This window comes from Octopus sinensis, linkage group LG2, assembly GCF_006345805.1.
Source record: "Octopus sinensis linkage group LG2, ASM634580v1, whole genome shotgun sequence".
Classification (NCBI taxonomy): Eukaryota; Metazoa; Mollusca; class Cephalopoda; order Octopoda; family Octopodidae; genus Octopus; species Octopus sinensis.
In genome coordinates this window covers 2,268,584-2,287,511 of record NC_042998.1, presented here as the reverse complement: position 1 = coordinate 2,287,511, position 18,928 = coordinate 2,268,584, and the positions used below count along the sequence as shown (strand labels likewise).

Sequence of the window (18,928 nt, the reverse complement as noted above, 5' to 3'; positions counted from 1 at the left end):
CCTAGACTTGTGCTTTGGAGAGTAACTTTCTAGGTGCAATCCCACGGTCAGTGTCGTGACTGAAGAGGGTCTCAGAACCATTGCTAATATGCCTCATGATAAATTATCCTCTAACCCTTTAGCACTTAGATTATTTTGTAAAATGCAATGCTTATTTATTCACATTATTTTGTATTAATCAAAGATGGTGAGCTGGCAGAATCGTTAGTATGCTTATATTAATTTAAGGTGGTGAGCTGGCAGAAACGTTAGCACGCCGGGTGAAATGCTTAGTGGTATTTCGTCTGCTGTTACGTTCTGAGTTCAAATTCTGCCGAGGTCGACTTTGCCTTTCATCTTTTTGGGGTTGATAAATTAAGTACCAGTTACGCACTGGGATCGATGTAATCGACTTAATGTCCTTGTTTGTCCCTTCTATGTTTAGCCCCTTAAGGGCAATAAAGAAATAAGAATGGTTAGTATGCTGGGCAGTATTTCATCTACCATTACATTCTGAGTTCAAATTCTGCTGAGGTCAACTTTGCCTTTCATCCTTTTGGGGTCGATAAATTAAGTACCAGTGAAACACTGGGGTCGATGTAACCAATTAGCCTCCTGCCCTCTAATTTCAGGCCCTGTGTCTATAGTAGAAAGGATTATTTTGTATTATTTTGAAGCTTCAAGAACTGAATGGTGTGATTGTTTATTTTTAGAATGACATTTCTCTCCTCCATACACACACAAGCACGTATCTGACTCATGCATTGTTCGCTTTCCAGACATTTGTACATTACTGCATATACTCTATACACACTTTCTGACAAGTTGTGGTGCACCTGAGCACTGTATACAATAATTTCATTATATTATATTATTAGGATAAGTATAAGAGGCCATATCTGGCCAGTTTGAACATAAAACAGGTAGGAAATTTGGGGCTGGTTATGGCCAGTTTAAATGCTGATGGGTTAATGGATTATGTGGTCCAGTTTTCAACCTCAATTAAAAAAAGTTTCATTTAAGGTAGAACAACTTACCAATCCACCTAAAAGATTTTGAGTAAAAAGCTTAAAAGGTGTTGTTTACTATTTAGACTAACCATTGTTTATCACATGGCTAAAATATTTCTATATCTAAATACAAAAGCAAGAAAGATAATTTCAATAAGATTGATTTATTGAAATGTTTGGAAAATATAGACAATGCAGACTGGAGCAGATCTGGTCTTTAAATTTCAATCACTTGATCTTATTGGATTTATCTCCCCTGCTGATTTTCTTTAGATTTTAAACACCTCTACAGAGAATTTTTGCCTATTAATTGCATAGATAATCTCAGGTAATATAGACTTATCTGATAATCTATAATAGAATGTGCAAGCATTGCATAAAAATTGAGATATACTTCATTCTAATTTCTTGTTTGTATGTAGAGAGTAAACCATTAACGAGGTATAGTCATTTGAATATATTGTAATACCTCGTTTTAACACTGAAGTGAGAGAGTGAAACATTTGGCCCTTTGTCGTGGTGATAAATCAAATTATTTGTATAATTTTTAATATCAAATTTTAATGCCACTTTTGCCGAGATCTTCCAAATAAAAATTACTACCATCTTTCTGCTACATAATAATTTTGAGTGCATCAACAAATGCCAAAGGTGCTTCAATCTCGATAAGATATGTGACAACTTTTCATGTCTTGTGAAATTTTCTTGTCAATACAAAAACTGACACACTTTGCTGTGTGTATTTCTGCATTTGATATGTTTATTCATAAATGTGGTTTGAAAACACCTGATAAGTTCTTTCAGATAAGTGATATTACTGTTGTCACACAATAGGAGAAGGTACATGACATCAAATAAGTTTATTGTTTACATTAGAGTAGGTGTAAGGGAACGGTTATCCATAGTTATTATTTACGGTGATCATTTACATGTAAATAAGCATTTGTGTGAAGGTGCTGTGAGCCACGTAATGATTCTATGACAAATGTTAGTAAGCTTTTGGCTGCAACTTGTTACTCTACTTTAAAATCTAGCTTTTTTCTGTGAAATAAATGCATTTATACCATATCCTTATCAAGTGGGAATTTTAATCAAGGTTATTATTCAAGACATTCTTTTCCATCATCAACACACTGTAGAAAACAAGATATGTGAGGTGTCACTTTTAGCAAGTTGAGACATTTTTACATCTCAACATGTTTTAATTAAAGAATAATTAGCACATGTCTTTAACAACACATAGGATTTGCATAATAGCAGTTAATCTACTTTATATCTTCAAGCATCTTTTCAGTTATACATATAAGTGATAGCATCTCCGTCAGTTGTCTTGTTGATTCTTTCGTTCTTTGGCCTTCTCTCTTTGGCAGCATCAATTACTTTCTTGTCTTTAGCAATATTTATATTTTCTTTTGTGATATCAAAATTCAGAGGAAATCAAAGACAAGAGAAGAGAGTAGGAAGAGTGTCTGCCCCCAGATAAAAAGAATTTTGACACTGCAGTCTCCTATTACAACGAGGCTTTGTAGAATTTTTTATCTGAGTGATAAGAAATCTGCCCATGAGGAAGAACCTTCTACTATCATGTTCTTAATGATGAAATTAACCTTTCTGTCTATATATCTACCCTCTTTGTAATGTTGGCAAAAGGAATAAGTATATAAATGTACATTGTCTATTTAATTAAAAAATTCTGTATGTGGCTGAAGATTGCTCTACATTTTAAAACTGATGTAATACTTACATTGTTTAATAAAATGAAGTAGCATGAAACGATTGTACTACACTACCTTGGATATCCTTGTTGCTTATTTTGATTATAATCACCCCATCTGATTTACATGGATAATACCATACCAAATTCTGGTGCCTTTAAATTAAGTACCATATTCATCTGAATCTAAATTTTGCTGAAATATATATATATATATATATATATATATATATATATATATATATAATTAGTGAATGGAAGAAATGGAGTTGAACGAAGATTGTACAGAATTCCTTTTATTACATTCTACACATGTTTCAAAGGCCACAATTTTCCAAATTCTGATTAAAATAACTTCAAAATAACTTTTGAATAATCCGTAACAAGATAATTCATCTTTCCATTTCAACAAATATATATATATATATATATATATATAGTGTGTGTGTGTGCATGTATGTATATATAGTCAACAGGTGAGATCCTGAGATGCTCAGTATAGAAAACGTGTAGTGGTACTCAAATAATTTGAACTTACACTCCAATATGTTTATTGAGGACTACGTCCGTGTGTTAAAGAGTGGTTATAAGAGGAATCCAGGTGAGCGGATAATACGATAATGATACAACTAAGCAAATAAAATTGCTTGGGCTTAACATATGATATATACATAAATATATACCTGTAGATATATATATAGTGAGATATATATATAGAGGAAAACAAAAACCCAAAATATTCAGGTGAACATTCATGTATAAGCAGGTAAATATTTATATATTTACACATCAGATTTATATTGAGTACAAAAATACAGACAACAAAGGCAAGGGAGCATGGTATTTCAAGCCCAACAGCTGTTTCTAGGTGCTTGAAATTATGTAATAGTTGTAATGTTGGAAGATGGAGTGTGCATAAAGTCAACGATGTGCAACCAGTAGTGGATGCATATAAACATTACAGTATATATAGAAAGAGAAAGATAATGTTGCCAACAAACTGTACTCCCTTCGATAGATAGATAAATAGATAGATAAATAGATAGATAGATAGATAGATAGATAGATAGATAGATAGATAGAGATAGATAGATATGTAGGTAAGCACGCAGGCAGGCATTCATGTATGGTGTTTGTGTTTGTGTATTCAGTCAAAGCTGATGATTCACTGTTGTACATGTTTGAGTTTTTGAATTTTTCTTTTGTCCAAAAAACTAAAAACCCACGAATAATGATTAAAGTGGGTCATCATTTTTTGAATGAGTAAATAAACTCAATTAAGTGTATTAAATATTTCTCCCACATTTGTATAGCCAAATTTTGGTGTGTGTGTGTGTGTGTGTGTGTGTGTGTCTGTCTGTCTGTCTGCCTGTCTGCTTGTCTGTCTGTGTGTACAATTGTTACTATGTGTATGTATATATTCATTTCAGCAATAAAAGTGCTTACACACAATATAAAAACTTAATTCTAAAATGTTTGTGTCATTATGATTTTCTGAGACTTTTTTGTAAAAAGTTAATTACTTTTAAGAAAATTTTCCTTCAAATATTGTAAGTGTATCAAGTGTATTTTGCAAAACCTTTGAAATACACTTGATACACATGTATGGCATGCCAGTGGCATGTAAAATCATCCATTACACTCTTGGAGTGGTTGGCATTAGGAAGTGCATCCTACTGTAGAAACCCTGCCAAAACAGACTGGAGTCCATTGCAGCCCTTCAGCTTACCAGCCCTGGTCAAACCATCCAACCCATGCCACCATGGACTACGGACACTAAATAATGATGATGACATGTGTTTGTTTGTTTGTGTGTGTGGGGGCTATATACATACATGAAGGCGGCGAGCTGGCAGAAACGTTAGCACGCCAGGGACAAAATGGTTAGCGGTATTTCGTCTGCTGCTACGTTCTGAGTTCAAATTCCGCCGAGCTCCACTTTGCCTTTCATCTTTTCAGGGTTGATTAAATAAGTACCAGTTACGCACTGGGGTCGATATAATCAACTTAATCCATTTGTCTGTCCTTGTTTGTCCTCTCTGTGTTTAGCCCGTTGTGGGTAGTAAAGAAATAGGTATATACATACATGCACACACACTCACGCAATGTTTTTGCTTAAAGATAAACTATCATTCTTCTTCATTCTTCTTCATTCTTCTTCATTCTTCTTCATTCTTCTTCATTCTTCTTCATTCTTCTTCATTCTTCTTCATTCTTCTTCATTCTTCTTCATTCTTCTTCATTCTTCTAATCATATTAATTTCCATTTTATGCAGCGGAGAAAGTGGTGCAGGCAAAACCGAAAGCACCAAACTAATCATAAAACAGTTGATGACTTTGTGCAACAGTCGCAGCCATTTGGAGCAGCAGATCATTCAGGTGAGTTCACTAAATATTTCTTCCTACCATGTTTATATATATATATACATATGTATGTACACACATATATATACATAAACATTCAAAGACAAAAACATTCGAGCGTGGCCGTTGCCAGTATCGCCTGACTGGCCCTCATGCCAGTGGCACGTAAAAGCACCCACTACACTCTCAGAGTGGTTGGCATTAGGAAGGGCATCCAGCTGTAGAAACTTTGCCAGATCAGATTGGAGTCTGGTGCTGCCATCTGGTTCGCCAGTCTTCAGTCAAATCGTCCAACCCATGCCAGCATGGAAAGCGGACGTTAGACGATGATGATGATGATGATGATGATTGCATGTGGTTTTTTTTAATTGGTTTGGTGTGGAAACAGTGACTCTACCATGATCTTCATATGCCCTCTGAAACTGGTAAAACTGATGCTGTTATTATTCCATTTGAATGGTCACAATTTCACTGCTGTAAGAAAAAATGATAGAAAATACACCTTTTTTAGTTTTGGAGAAAATGTGCATTTGTCTGAAGAGATGTTCAAATAAGTGAAAAAACAAACAAACAAACAAAATAACTACATTAAGCTGTTTCCTTTTGCCTTTCCTTGTTCCTGTCATTAGACTCCAGCTCCCTGCTGATGCACTGCTTTGAAGGGTTTTAGTCAAACATATCAACCCCAGTACTTATTTTTAAGTCTGGTACTTATTCTATCAGTTACCTTTTGCTGAACTGCTAAGTCACAGGAACATAAACAAATTAACACTGATTGTCAGGTAGTGGGAGTGAGGGAATAAACACAGACACAATCTCTCTCTCTCGCTCTTTCTCTCTCTCTCTCACACACACACACAGACACACACACACACACACACACACTCACACACACACACACACACACACACACACACATGATAGACTTTCACAGTTTCCATTTACCAAATTCACTCATATGGCATTAGTTGACTCACGGCTAAGTGGAAGATAGTTGCCTAAGATGCCATGTATTGGAACTTAACCTGTTGTGTCGATGCCCCCAGATGATGAAGTAGACTAGCCCAATACATAGATATTGAAAACCAATGAGATCTAAGAATACAGTGAATCTGTTCAGGACAAATTTAATGGAAGGATTTGACCTGGAATCTATCACTGAATACATTATGTAACAAGGTGAATGCGTCACAGTCCGTGTCAGAGAAAGCATTGGAAAAAATGAAATTAAAATTGAAAAAGATGTACCCTGATATTTTTTCAAAAGAACTCGGTAAGTGTAAAAAAATTAAAGTAAAGTTTGAGTTGAGTAGAGGTCATCTGAACGTGCAATATAAGATAACCCAAAACTATGTGGTTGGAAAGTGAGCTTCTTAAGCTCACAAATGACTTTCATTGACTGTCAACCCACTGATCATCATCATCATCATCATTTAATGTCTGTTTTCCATGCTGGCATGGGTTGGACGGTTTGACTGTAAACTGGTAAGCCGGGGAGTTGTGCCAGGTTCTAATCTGATTCGGCAAGGTTTCTACAGCTGGATGCCCTTCCTAATGCCAACCACTCCATGAGTGTAGTGGGTGCTTTTTACGTGCCACCAGCACAGGTACCATTGACGTGACACCGGTACCAGCCACAACTATGATCTCACTTGGCTTGAGAGGTCTACACAAGCATGGTGTATCACCAAATGACTTGGTCATCTTTCACTGCCTCCATGAGTTCTGTAACAGGTTGAGAGGTCTGTAACGCTGGATGGGTGCAGCTCGCATCCTTTACATTAAAATATTAATCGAAGGAAAGAGTCAAGACTTCCGATTAACTTCAACAGCATAAGAATTTTATTTCTGGATTCGCAATATATACATTCTTCTTCAGAGTGGATCGACAGCCGAGGAGCTCATCGCAGTAGTCGAGTGGAGTGAGCCAAATCCTGTCCGTTCAAGCATAGCGGGGACACGCCACGAGGTGCAGCTTGAGAGAGCTGCTAAAACACATCCGTCCTGTTTGGCTGTCAGCATTCGAGAGGCCGAACGAGGGAAATTTTGCTGCTGCTAGTTTTCTGCGCATGAGGGAACTTCCGGCAGGCTTCCCGGAAGAATCCAACTCTGTGCATGCATGCAGGAGATTTCCAAGATGGCGTCACTACAGGCCCAACACGATAAAACTCTCACACAACAGCATGAGCTTTGTTGAGTCAGATGTTGTGACTCTGGGCCAGTTGTATGCAAAAGGAGTCAGGTGGAGGTAGGAAACTGATCCAAAGACTGGGTCTATTGCACAACTGCTAAATAAACATCAAATGTTAGCTCAAATGGTTCATTCATCTTTATTTTAATTGTTTTCTTTGTAGGTGAACCCTTTACTTGAAAGTTTTGGAAATGCCCAAACCCTTATGAATGACAATTCAAGCCGCTTTGGAAAATATATTCAACTGAAATTTATTGATGGACAAGGTATGTTTTAAGATGCACTTTCCATCCATCCATCCATCCGTCCGTCCGTCCGATTTGGTGGGATCTGAGTGTAGGAAGTTTGTAAGCTTCAGGCATTTAGCAACTGCTTTAGAGAATAAAATGTGGATTGTATACAATAAGATACAATGACAATTTATTGGCCTCAAGCGTTCCATGCTTTTTACTATATCGGAGTTGCAAAGAAATTACATAAGCTGATAGTTTCTATGTGGCACACTGTTAGCAACTAAATATCCAAATTGAGCGAGTGGAACAGGTAAAATGTATGCTACATAGGTTTCTTAACTCGCTGAAGCTCATTCTGTAAATGTTATGCAATGAACTCTACTCAATGTGGCTAATCATCAGGCTGAGATTACCTTAACGAGGATTACATTGTCATCTGGGATTTCTAAGTCAGCCACAACACAAAGGTTAATTCAACTGAACAGAAAAGCCAGGATTAAAAAATAAAAGCAATATAAAACAATATTTATGTTGTCAAGCATTATGTTGTCTTGGTTACGGCTTATAACTGGCCGGAATTTTACCAATGGTTTCTCATCAAATGTTGTACTTGACAATATTGATGGCTCTTCAGACATACTGTGAGGAAGTGCACAGCCTCTTTTTTGCTAGAAGTAAATATAGAGTCCTGGTTCACTTGGTGATGATAAAGAAGGAAAAAAGAAAAAGGTCGAATGAAAAAGTGAAGAAAAGTCATCACATTTTCCTGGTGTAGAAGAAGAGTCATCTCCCCTAGAACAATGTCAGCTGTGGTCAAAGGGTGTCAGCTGTGATCAAAGGCATTCCAGCTGTGACCACCTCACCTTTTCTCTGTGTATAGGGAACCCAGAACCATGTGATCTAATGTATCCTTTTCTAAAACAGGGAAAATGTAATTTGAGGTATATTTAGCTGCTACATCTAACAGATTGAGTGACCACATATAGATTGTGATTGTATTAGTTGGTGGAGAAGATGAAAGCGATAATTATGATAATAAGAATGAATAAGCAAAGAGGTCTTAGAAAATGATGACTAAAGACTAATGCTGATACAAATATGAAATTCCCATAGAATTTACAAATTGGAATTTTCTTTTCTAAAAAGCACCATCCGTTCGTGTCCGTTGCCAGCCTTGCCTGGCCCCCGTGCCGGTGGCACGTAAAAAGCACCCACTACACTCATGGAGTGGTTGGCGTTAGGAAGGGCATCCAGCCATAGAAACACTGCCAGATCAGACTGGGCCTGATGCAGGCTTCTGGCTTCACAGACCCCAGTTGAACCGTCCAATCCATGCTAGCATGGAAAACGGACGCTAAATGGTGATGATGATGGTGATGACTCTAGGCACAAGGCCCAAAATTTTGGGGGAGGGGGCCAGTTGATTAGATTGATCCCAGTACGCAACTAGTACTTAATTTATCAACCCTGAAAAGATGAAGGGCAAAGTTGACCTTGGTGGTATTTGAACTCAGAGCATAAAGACAGACGAAATACCGCTAAGCACTTTGCCCGGCTTGCTAACATTTCTGCCAGCTCACTGCCTTACAAAATGGAATATTAATTGTTTTTCTTTGTTTTTCAGTTAAAGGTGGAAAAATTTCTGAATATTTACTTGAGAAATCTCGAGTAGTTTTCCAGAACAAAGGAGAATTGAATTTTCATATATTTTATTACATTTTTGCTGGTTTATCAGAAGAAAAGAAAGAAAAATTACTGCTCAAAAATTGTGACTCATTTAGGTGAGTATTCTTTTTATTGAACTTACAGTCTTTTATTTTGTTGTATTTTGGAAGGGTCATTCTGCCAATAATAAAGACATACACTGGTTCTAGTTCACTTTTTAATTTTTTATTTGTCACTTGGTTAACTATCTAATAACCAATTAGCTAATCAATTGATTAATTGTTTGGTCAGATCTGGAGTAGAGTAAGGATGTCATTGATGAGGTTGTGAATAGCAATGAAGAGACTTTGGCAAACTTAGCTGATTGATTGGTTGACTAAAAACTTAATCAAACAATCAATTAGTTAGCTGCTTAATTAGTTAACCAACTGACAACTGAATAATAAAGAAGTGAAATGGGAGCAGTGTGCACGCACGTGCGTGTGTATGTGTGTGTTTATTGGCATAATGACCCACCCAAGATACAACAAATTATGTTTCAAGACCAGAATTCATGTCAGGAATATTGCAAACCAAATACAAAAATGGAATTTTATGTTTTACTTGTTTCAGTCATTAGATTGTGGTTATGCTGGGGTACCACCTTTGATTAGTGGAACAAATCGACCCCAGTACTTACATCAGGATTATCTCATCCAATGTGTACCTTTTTGTTTGATAGTAGGCTGTGATATAAAGGATATTAGGCTGCTATTTCTAGGAGATCGATTGACCACATAGAGACTCCTTGATGAACTCAGTTTTGTGTTTATATTTCAGGTATGCAGAAAACTGTATGGCAGTTGTTAATGCTGACTTGGCAAACCAGAAAGAAAAATACAGCCTTTTATGTGATGCAATGGACTGGGTTGGTTTTACAGATGAGGTATATTTCTCGTAAAAAGCATATTCCATGTTTTTTTTTTACACTTTAAAATGTCTTTTTTTTCCAGCCCTCATTATTCTTCAACTAACTGGCATGCCATCGTATTATGGCGATGAGTGTTCCAGTTGATCCAGTCAACAGAACAACCTGCTCATGAAATTAACATGCAAGTGGCTGAGCACTCCACAGACACACGTATCCTTAACATAGTTTTCAGGTTCTCAGGGAGATTCAGCATGTGACAAGGCTGCCCTTTTGAAACATAGGTACTACAGTTACAGAAATAACCAAACAAACAAATTTTTGCCAGCTGAGTGGACTGGAGCAATGTGAAATAAAGTATCTTGCTTGAAGACACCACACACTGCCAGAAATTGAACTCATGACCTTATGATCATGAGCCAAATACCGTAACCATGTCTTCACGTTCTTCAACTAGAGTGGCATAAAGTGTCCATATCAGTTATAAATCACAGAATGGCTAAAGTTGCAGATATGGTGTTGTGGTTCAAAAATTTGCTTTTCTACAAATTGGTTTTGTGTTTAGTTCCACTGTGAGGCATCTTGGGCAAGTTTTTCTACTATAGCTCCAAATCAACTGTATGTGTGTGTGTGCATGGTGGTGAACCTTGTAGAGTAGGAAGGGTTAGTTGTGGCTGTGTGGTAAGTAACTTGCTTAACAACCACATGGTTCTGGGTTCAGTCCCACTGCGTGACACCGTGGGCAAGTGTCTTCTACTATAGCCTCGGGCCGACCAAAGCCTTGCGAGTGGATTTGGTAGACGGTAACTGAAAAGAAGCCTGTCGTATATATGCACATATATATATGTATGAGTACACATATGTGTTTGTATGTCTGTGTTTGTCCCCCCAACATCACTTGACAACCGATGCTGGTGTATTTACGTCCCCGTAACTTAGCGGTTTGGCAAAAGTGACTGATGGAATAAGTACTAGGCTTACAAAGAATAAGTCCCGGGGTTCGATTGCTCGACTAAAAGGCGGTGCTCCAGCATGGCCACAGTCACATGACTGAAACAAGTAAAAGAGTGTATGTGGTGTGGGATTGGATGCAAGATGGACTGCAAATGTGGAGGTTTTCTCCATGAAAATACTGCTCACAGGCCATCATAGTTGAGAAGTGAAGGAAGGAAGTATTCCATGAAGTTGGTTGTGGGTCTTTTGGCAAGGGACCAATAGCATTGTCTGCAGTAGAGAAATGAGCTTTGCAAAAGTCTCTGATTCTACTATAGTAGGATCAATATGGCATGAGTGTGAGAGACAAGAAGAGTTATGAACACTGGAGTCATAAAGGATAATGAATTCAGAGGGAGGTGAAGTAAGATAAATGTCCTTGATACAGGAAGAAATATTGGTTTCAAATTTTGGCACAAGACCAGCAATTCCGGGGATTGAGTAAGTCAGTTACATCAACCCCAGTGCTCAACTGGTACTTATTTTATTCTGAAGAAACACTTGATATACAAGGAATCCATAGAAATAGGGAGAAGACTGTGCTGCTCCTTATATGTGATGTGTATGGAGGATGTCAGTTATATAAATAAGTACAAATCATTTGAGGTGGGTAGAGACTGTGGAAAGACAAGACCTAGGAAGATATGAGGCAAATTACTTATCTCATGAACTACTTATCTCATGAATGAGATAACAAAGAAATGCAACAAATGATACAGAGTACTGGGGAAAATCCACCTAATTATGTAAATATGTCAAAACAGTCATTTAAAAGGTGTTGGTGAGAAATCATCTATTTTGGGGTCTTTTGTTCTTTATACGTGTGTGATGCCTGTATCTGTTGCCTTCTTCGTTGTCTTCTTAACCCTTCATCTTCTCTCCTATTCACTGTACCATAACACCTGTGTAAGAAAGAAAAGCACTGGATCTGTACATATTCATTTCCCCTCGGCGGAATTTGAACTCAGAACGTAACAGCAGACGAAATACCACTAAGCATTTCACCCGGCATGCTAACGATTCTGCCAGCTCACCTCCATGCAAGGATATATTATCTTCATAAGGGATTATTATATCCCAAATTTCACTGGTTTTATCATGAAAACAATTGAGGAATATCTCTTTGATATATATGGCATTATTATAAGTATAAATATGATTAAAGAAGAAGAGAGAGAGTTGGTAAGGATATAAAATTTATTTATTAACATACTGCCAAATAAAGCCTACGAATGTTTCTATTCAGTCCAATATATAATTGCAAATTCAAAGATTGGAATAAATCCAAAGATTAGAATAAAACCTTTGGATTTATTCCAATCTTTGAATTTGCAATTATATATTGGACTGAATTGAAACATTTGTAGGATTTATTTGGCAGTATGTTAATAAATAAATTTTATATCCTTACCAACTCTCCATTTTTCTTTTTTAATCATATATATATATATATATATATATATATATATATATATACATATATACACAGCATCATCATTTAGTATCTGTTTTCCATGCTGGCATGGTTTAGACAGTTTGACTGGAATTGGTAAGCTGTACTGGACTCCATTCTGATTTGACTTGGTTTCTACAAATGGATGCTCTTCCTAATGCCATATATATATATATATATATTTATTTATTTATTTATTTAAGTCACAATATATGGATTCAACTAATATATAAAATTATGTACTTATATGTGTTCATACTAAACCAAAACTTAAAATTTTAAAACTCAATACAAATATATTCCCGTTACATGTCTTATTACAGGAACAATTCAATATCTTCCGAGCCATCTCCTCAGTTTTGTATATTGGAAACGTTACGTTTAAGGTCGAAGGAAGTGAAGACTTGACTGTTGTGGACAATGAAAATGTACTCAAGTCTATTTCAGTAAGTAGATTATATGATGTCACATGTATGACCAAAGTGGTTCAGACACACGAGCCCCAACACTATTCCTATATCTAGATATCCAAATAAGGCAAAGGAAAGAAAAAAAAAACATTAATTCTTCTGAAACTAAACACACACACACACACACACACACACACACACACACACACACACACACACACAAAACTGTCAGACAAAAAATTAATTAAGAACCTAAAATAAAATATTCTGTGCCAACAGTTTGGTGGTTCAAATCCTGTTCAAATCATCTTTGCCAGTTGTCTTTTTTAACAACTAATGTAGGTATTTCGTTTTTGGATTTGGTTTGCAAGATTCTTTATATGAGTTTGTGTGTTGAAACATATTCTTATGTGTCTGGGGAGAGTCATTTTCTTTTTGTGCCTTATAATGTAACACACTCACCGGTAAAATTTCCACTTTTTTTCTTATTTTTATTTTCCTAAAATTTTAGGAAAATAAAAATAAGAAAAAAACAGTGGAAATTTTACCGGTGAGTGTGTTAAATAATAAGGCACAAAAAGAAAATGACTCTCCCCAGACACATAAGAATAATGTAGGTCGTTTAACCTTTTTATTGCAGAAATCAGATATATCTACTTATAATTTCTTTACCCTTAACTGCAGAATGCAGTTTTCGCCCTATGAGATGACATCTGGTGTGCCGCAGGGATCTGTTCTTGGCCCCCTTTTATTTGTTGCATATATTAATGACATAGATGCCAACTTAAAGAATGCCACAGTGCTGAAATATGCAGATGACATCAAGCTGTACCGTGAAATAAAGAGGTCAAATCCTATACACTATGGATCTCTATTGCAAGCAGACCTGGACACAATGCAGCAGTGGATCATGAACTGGCAACTCAAGCTGGCTGTGGACAAATGTACCACCATGCATTTTGGGAGGAGAAACCCAGCGTCCACCTACTCCCTCCACAACACTAGTCTCAAAAAGTCTTCAAGTGAACGTGACCTGGGTGTTATTGTCGACAGCGATTTGCGTTGGACAAAACACATCGCTAAAATTGTCAAGAAGGCTGAGGGTGTCTTGGCATCACTCACCAAATCCTTTGTGAGCCGCTCTCCGGCTATCTATCTGCGGCTGTATATAGCTATGGTAAGACCTCACCTGGAGTTTGCATCGCCGGTCTGGAGCCCCTATCTTGCCCAGGACATCAATCGTCTGGAAGCTGTTCAGCGACGTGCAACCAAAAGAATACCCTCCATCAGGCATTTGCCATATCCTGAATGCCTTACCTCCCTGGGCATGGACACATTGAAACTCCGACGTCTGGCAGCTGACTTGGTAGACACCCATAAAATTATCAACCATCGCACAAACAATAACTCTGAGCACCTCTTCAAACTCCACCCATCTAACACCCGTGGACATATTTACAAAGTAAGAAAACAGCACAGCTCCCATGACTTCAGGAAACATTTTTTCACGCTGAGAGTTGCTGAAGCGTGGAACAAACTGCCGACATCGGTTGTTAGTTGTCGGAGCACTGATTCCTTCAAGACTTCCATGCTTCCTGAGATTCGCCAACACTACACTTGATTTTCTCCCCTCCATACACCCAGACATTTCTACACTACTGCATGTACTTTATATGCACTTTCTGACAAGTTGTGGTGCACCTGAGCACTGTATACAATAATTTCATTATTATTATTATTATTATTATTATAAATCAATTTATCTTTTGTTGAGGAATATCATGTTTGAAACTGTGTGGTAAGAAATTTGATTCCCAACCACATGGTTCCAGGTTCAGTTCCACTGCATGGCACTTTTCATAATAGCCTTGGGCCAACCAAAGCCTTGTAAGTAGATTTGGTAGAGGGAAACTGAAATATCTGTGTGTGTGTCTTTGTGTCTGTGTTTGTCCCCCACCACCACTTGACAACTGGTGTTGGTGTGTTTACATCCCCATAATTTAGCAGTTCACACAATAGGGACCAATAAAATAAGTACCAGGCTTAGAAAAAAAAATAAAAAACCAAAAAAGAAAAGCCAAGTACTGAGGTCAATTTGTTTGAGTAAAATTCTTGAAGAAAGTTCGCCAGCAAGACTGCAGTCTAATGACTAAAACAAGTAAAGGAGGAAAGATATACTCTTTTACTTGTTTCAGTCATTTGACTGTGGTCATGCTGGAGCACCGCCTTTAGTCATGCAAATTGACCCCAGGACTTATTCTTTGTAAGCTTAGTACTTATTCTATCAGTCTCTTTTGCTGAACCGCTAAGATACAGGGACATAAACACACCGGCATCAGTTGTCAAGCGATGTTGGGGGGACAAACACAGACTCACAAACGCATACACACACACACACACACAAACACACATATATACATATATATGACGGGCTTCTTTCAGTTTCCGTCTACCAAATCCATTCACAAGGCTTTGATCGGCCCGAGGCTATAGTAGAAGACACTTGCCCAAGGTGCCACACAGTGGGACTGAACCTGGAGCCATGTGGTTGGTAAGCAAGCTACTTACCACACAGCCATTCCTTGAGTTTATTGAGATAACAAGACTTAGGAAAATACTAATTCTAGTTTTTGATAGATATTTAGCATCATTATTGGAATAACCATGAAATTTAATTTCCCAGTGGAAGGGTTAAGCATAGAATGTGGAGCGCATTGAACATTTAATGCAGCACTCTGTTACATTTGAATCCAGGTGGAACTGTTTTAATTTATGATAGACTAACTTTGTTTCATTATTTATGGGTGGGCAGAATACCCCATGGTATTTGCTCCAACTCTTCAGTTCAGAAATCAAATACCCATTGTTAACAAATTTTGTCTTTTAAGGACTAATGTTTAGCTGCATGTAACTTTTAACCGTTTGTTCTCACTCTGTATCTTTCTCACCTCAATATACCTCATGCCTCGTAACACTTTCCCTGTTTCTCTTCTGCATGTTATCCTAGGAAATACCTATTCTCTTTACTTATGCCTATCCTCTCTCTTTCCCTCTGTTTGTTTGTCTGTAGACTTTGCTGGAAATCAATGCTGCGGAATTGAAGAAGGCTTTAACTTCCATGACAGTGACTGCAGCAAATGAGATTATTGAGAGGAATTACACGATAGGAAAAGCAGAAGGTAAAGTGTTTCAATGTGTGTGTGTGTGTGTGTGTGTGTGTAATTAAGTCTTTGTTGCCAGTTCCGCTGGACTGGCTCCTCTGCAGGTGGCACATAAAAAACACCATTTGAGCAAGGCCGTTGCTAGTACCGCCTGACTGGCCCTTGTACTGGTGGCACGTAAATGCATCCACTACATTCTTGGAATGGTTGGCATTAGGAAGGGCATCCAGCTGTAGAAACTCTGCCAGGTCAGATTGGAGCCTGGTGCAGCCATCTGGTTCGCCAGCCCTCAGTCAAACCATCCAACCCATGCCAGCATGGAAAACGGACAGTAAAAGATGATGATGATGATGATACATACAACTGAGTGAGCAATTGAAAGAGAGTAGCACTCAATACTTTTCGTTGAAGTTAACATGTGTTTAATAAAAGTTTGACTCAGCTCCACATGACTTAAGGTTGCATAGGTTGCATATGCCATCTCATTAGACATTCACATCCTACACACCCATGAAACTCTTTTAAGTTATGTGGTACCGGGTCAAGCGGAGGCGCAACGGCCCAGTGGTTAGGGCAGTGGACTCGCGGTCATAGGATCGCGGTTTTGATTCCCAGACCGGGCTTTGTGAGTGTTTATTGAGCGAAAACACCTAAAGCTCCATGAGGCTCCGGCAGGGATGGTGGTGATCCCTGCTGTACTCTTTCACCACAACTTTCTCTCACTCTTACTTCCTGTTTCTGTTGTACCTGTATTTCAAGGGGCCGGCCTTGTCACTCTCTGTGTCACGCTGAATATCCCCGAGAACTACGTTAAGGGTACACGTGTCTGTGGAGTGCTCAGCCACTTACACGTTAATTTCACGAGAGGGCTGTTCCGTTGATCGGATCAACCGGAACCCTCGTCGTTGTAACCGACGGAGTGCTTCCACACACTGGGTCAAGCTCTTATCAAATATTTAGGTATTTTTATGTTTATGTCTTTCAGTTGAGACAATATTTGGTTTGCACAATTTTGGTTAAAAAATTTTGATTAGTCGTTTACACAGAATATCATTAAGGAGTTTCAAATGAATTCATTGTTAATTAATATTGAATACAATTCCCAGACTTGTTTGACAACTGATGTGAAATAATAATTGTCATTATTTTTTGTTTAATTTTCCAGTTTCTGTTGATTTATGACCTCTGTTACCCCAATGTTACAATACTCATATGTGTATGTGTGTGTGTACATGCACACACACACACACAAAATAATCATATTCATTGCACCATTTCAATAAATAATATCTTAAATTTTGTTTGTCTTTTGAATTGGCAGAATTGTTAGCACACTGGGTAAAATGTTTAGCTGCATTTAATCTGTATTCATGTTCTGAGTTCAAATTCTGCTGCAGTTGACTTTACCTTTCTTCCTCTCAGGGTCGATAAAATAAGTACCAGTCGAGCACTGGGGTTGAAGGAATCAATTAACCGCCTCCCTGAAATTGCTGGCCTTGTGCCAAAATTTGGAATCAATATTATTAAAAAGTATTTCCTACAGTCCAAATGATTTTGATTTGCATAATAACTCATGAAACTAATCACCATGAAACCAATGTGTGTGTGTGTGTGTGTGTGTGTGTGTGTGTGTGTGTGTGTGTGTATGTGCTATTGCCTCATTGCTTTGACATTGTGTGTTAGTTGTAAAAAATGTGTCACTGTCATGTAAATGGCATTCTTTGTTTCCAGTCTCTCTTCTGAGCAGACATCTACTCAGTTGTTTGGGCCAAATCTGTTTCCATATTGCTTTTAACGCTAATGGTTGTGGTTGTGTTTAAGACAGCAAAGATGACAATGATGATTGTAATGATGATGATGCGGAAGAGGAGAAGAGGGGAGATCATGATGAGAAGAAGGATAAAAATAGGGAGGAAGATGAATGTAATAATTGTTTCTAACATAGGCAAGAAGGCCAAAAGTTTGGAGAAGTGGTTAGTCTGTGAAATTGATCTCAGTACTTGACTAGCCCTTTATATCATTTTATTATTCCCAGAACTTGACCTGCTTCCCAACCACAGAATAAATTAAGTACCAGTTGCGTACTGGAGTCAATGTAATCGACTAGCCTGCTTCCTAAAATTTCAGGCCTTGTGCCTATAGTAGAAAGGATTATTATTATTATCATTATTTTCCTTCTCTGAGCTCTCAGTCTTACTTGGTCTGGTTGATTCTGTGAGAACGGACAGCAACCTGTTGTCAGAGGTCTCACAGGGTGTCATTCCACAAATTATAAGACTTTTAGTATTCGGATGTTAACTATCCTGGAAGACACTCAACACCCAAGCACCAATCTCAAAATCCTGGATGTCTCCAATAGAGCAGCATTTTGGGCCTGCTTTGCCCTCGTGTCAATTCCAGTTTCTTTGACATATTTCTCTAACTACTTGGGATAACAGTTACTCTCCTCATTGCCCACATTCTTGCAATTTTGTCTTTTAGTAGTTTGCATTTGCCACCTTTTTCCAGCTCTTTGTCACCTGTGCATGCATCCCCAGGTATTGCAATATCTAAGATCTTGGTTTCTGGTTTTCTTTTATCTGCCACAACTATGCCTGGTCTCCGAGCATCAGTTAGGGAATTCTTATTAAAGCTGTTGAAATATATACTTTAATCCTGAAATGTCAACCATTCTTCTAATTTCAGATTCTCGTGATGCAATGGCAAAAGTGATATACAGTCGCTTGTTTAGCTGGATCGTCTTCAAAGTCAATACATTAATAAACTTAGAAGATTCAACTGAAAAAGATATCAAAGAAATTGGTAAGTCTGTTAGCGCCCTATTCAAGACTTGAGTTAGATAAGTCAA

The 18,928-nt window shown here is 37.7% G+C and overlaps 1 protein-coding gene across 1 annotated transcript in view; it reads left to right on the top strand.

Moving 5' to 3' along the window:
* LOC115231588 (myosin-IIIb-like) overlaps nucleotides 1–18,928 on the top strand; it is a 107,948-nt gene that overhangs the window by 35,206 nt on the left and 53,814 nt on the right. Inside the window, exons 4-10 of the mRNA XM_029801579.2 lie at nucleotides 4,980–5,082; nucleotides 7,422–7,524; nucleotides 9,116–9,272; nucleotides 9,976–10,081; nucleotides 12,833–12,955; nucleotides 15,990–16,098; nucleotides 18,766–18,882. Coding sequence (XP_029657439.1) covers nucleotides 4,980–5,082; nucleotides 7,422–7,524; nucleotides 9,116–9,272; nucleotides 9,976–10,081; nucleotides 12,833–12,955; nucleotides 15,990–16,098; nucleotides 18,766–18,882 — 818 coding nt within the window. The remainder of the gene's footprint in view (nucleotides 1–4,979; nucleotides 5,083–7,421; nucleotides 7,525–9,115; nucleotides 9,273–9,975; nucleotides 10,082–12,832; nucleotides 12,956–15,989; nucleotides 16,099–18,765; nucleotides 18,883–18,928) is intronic.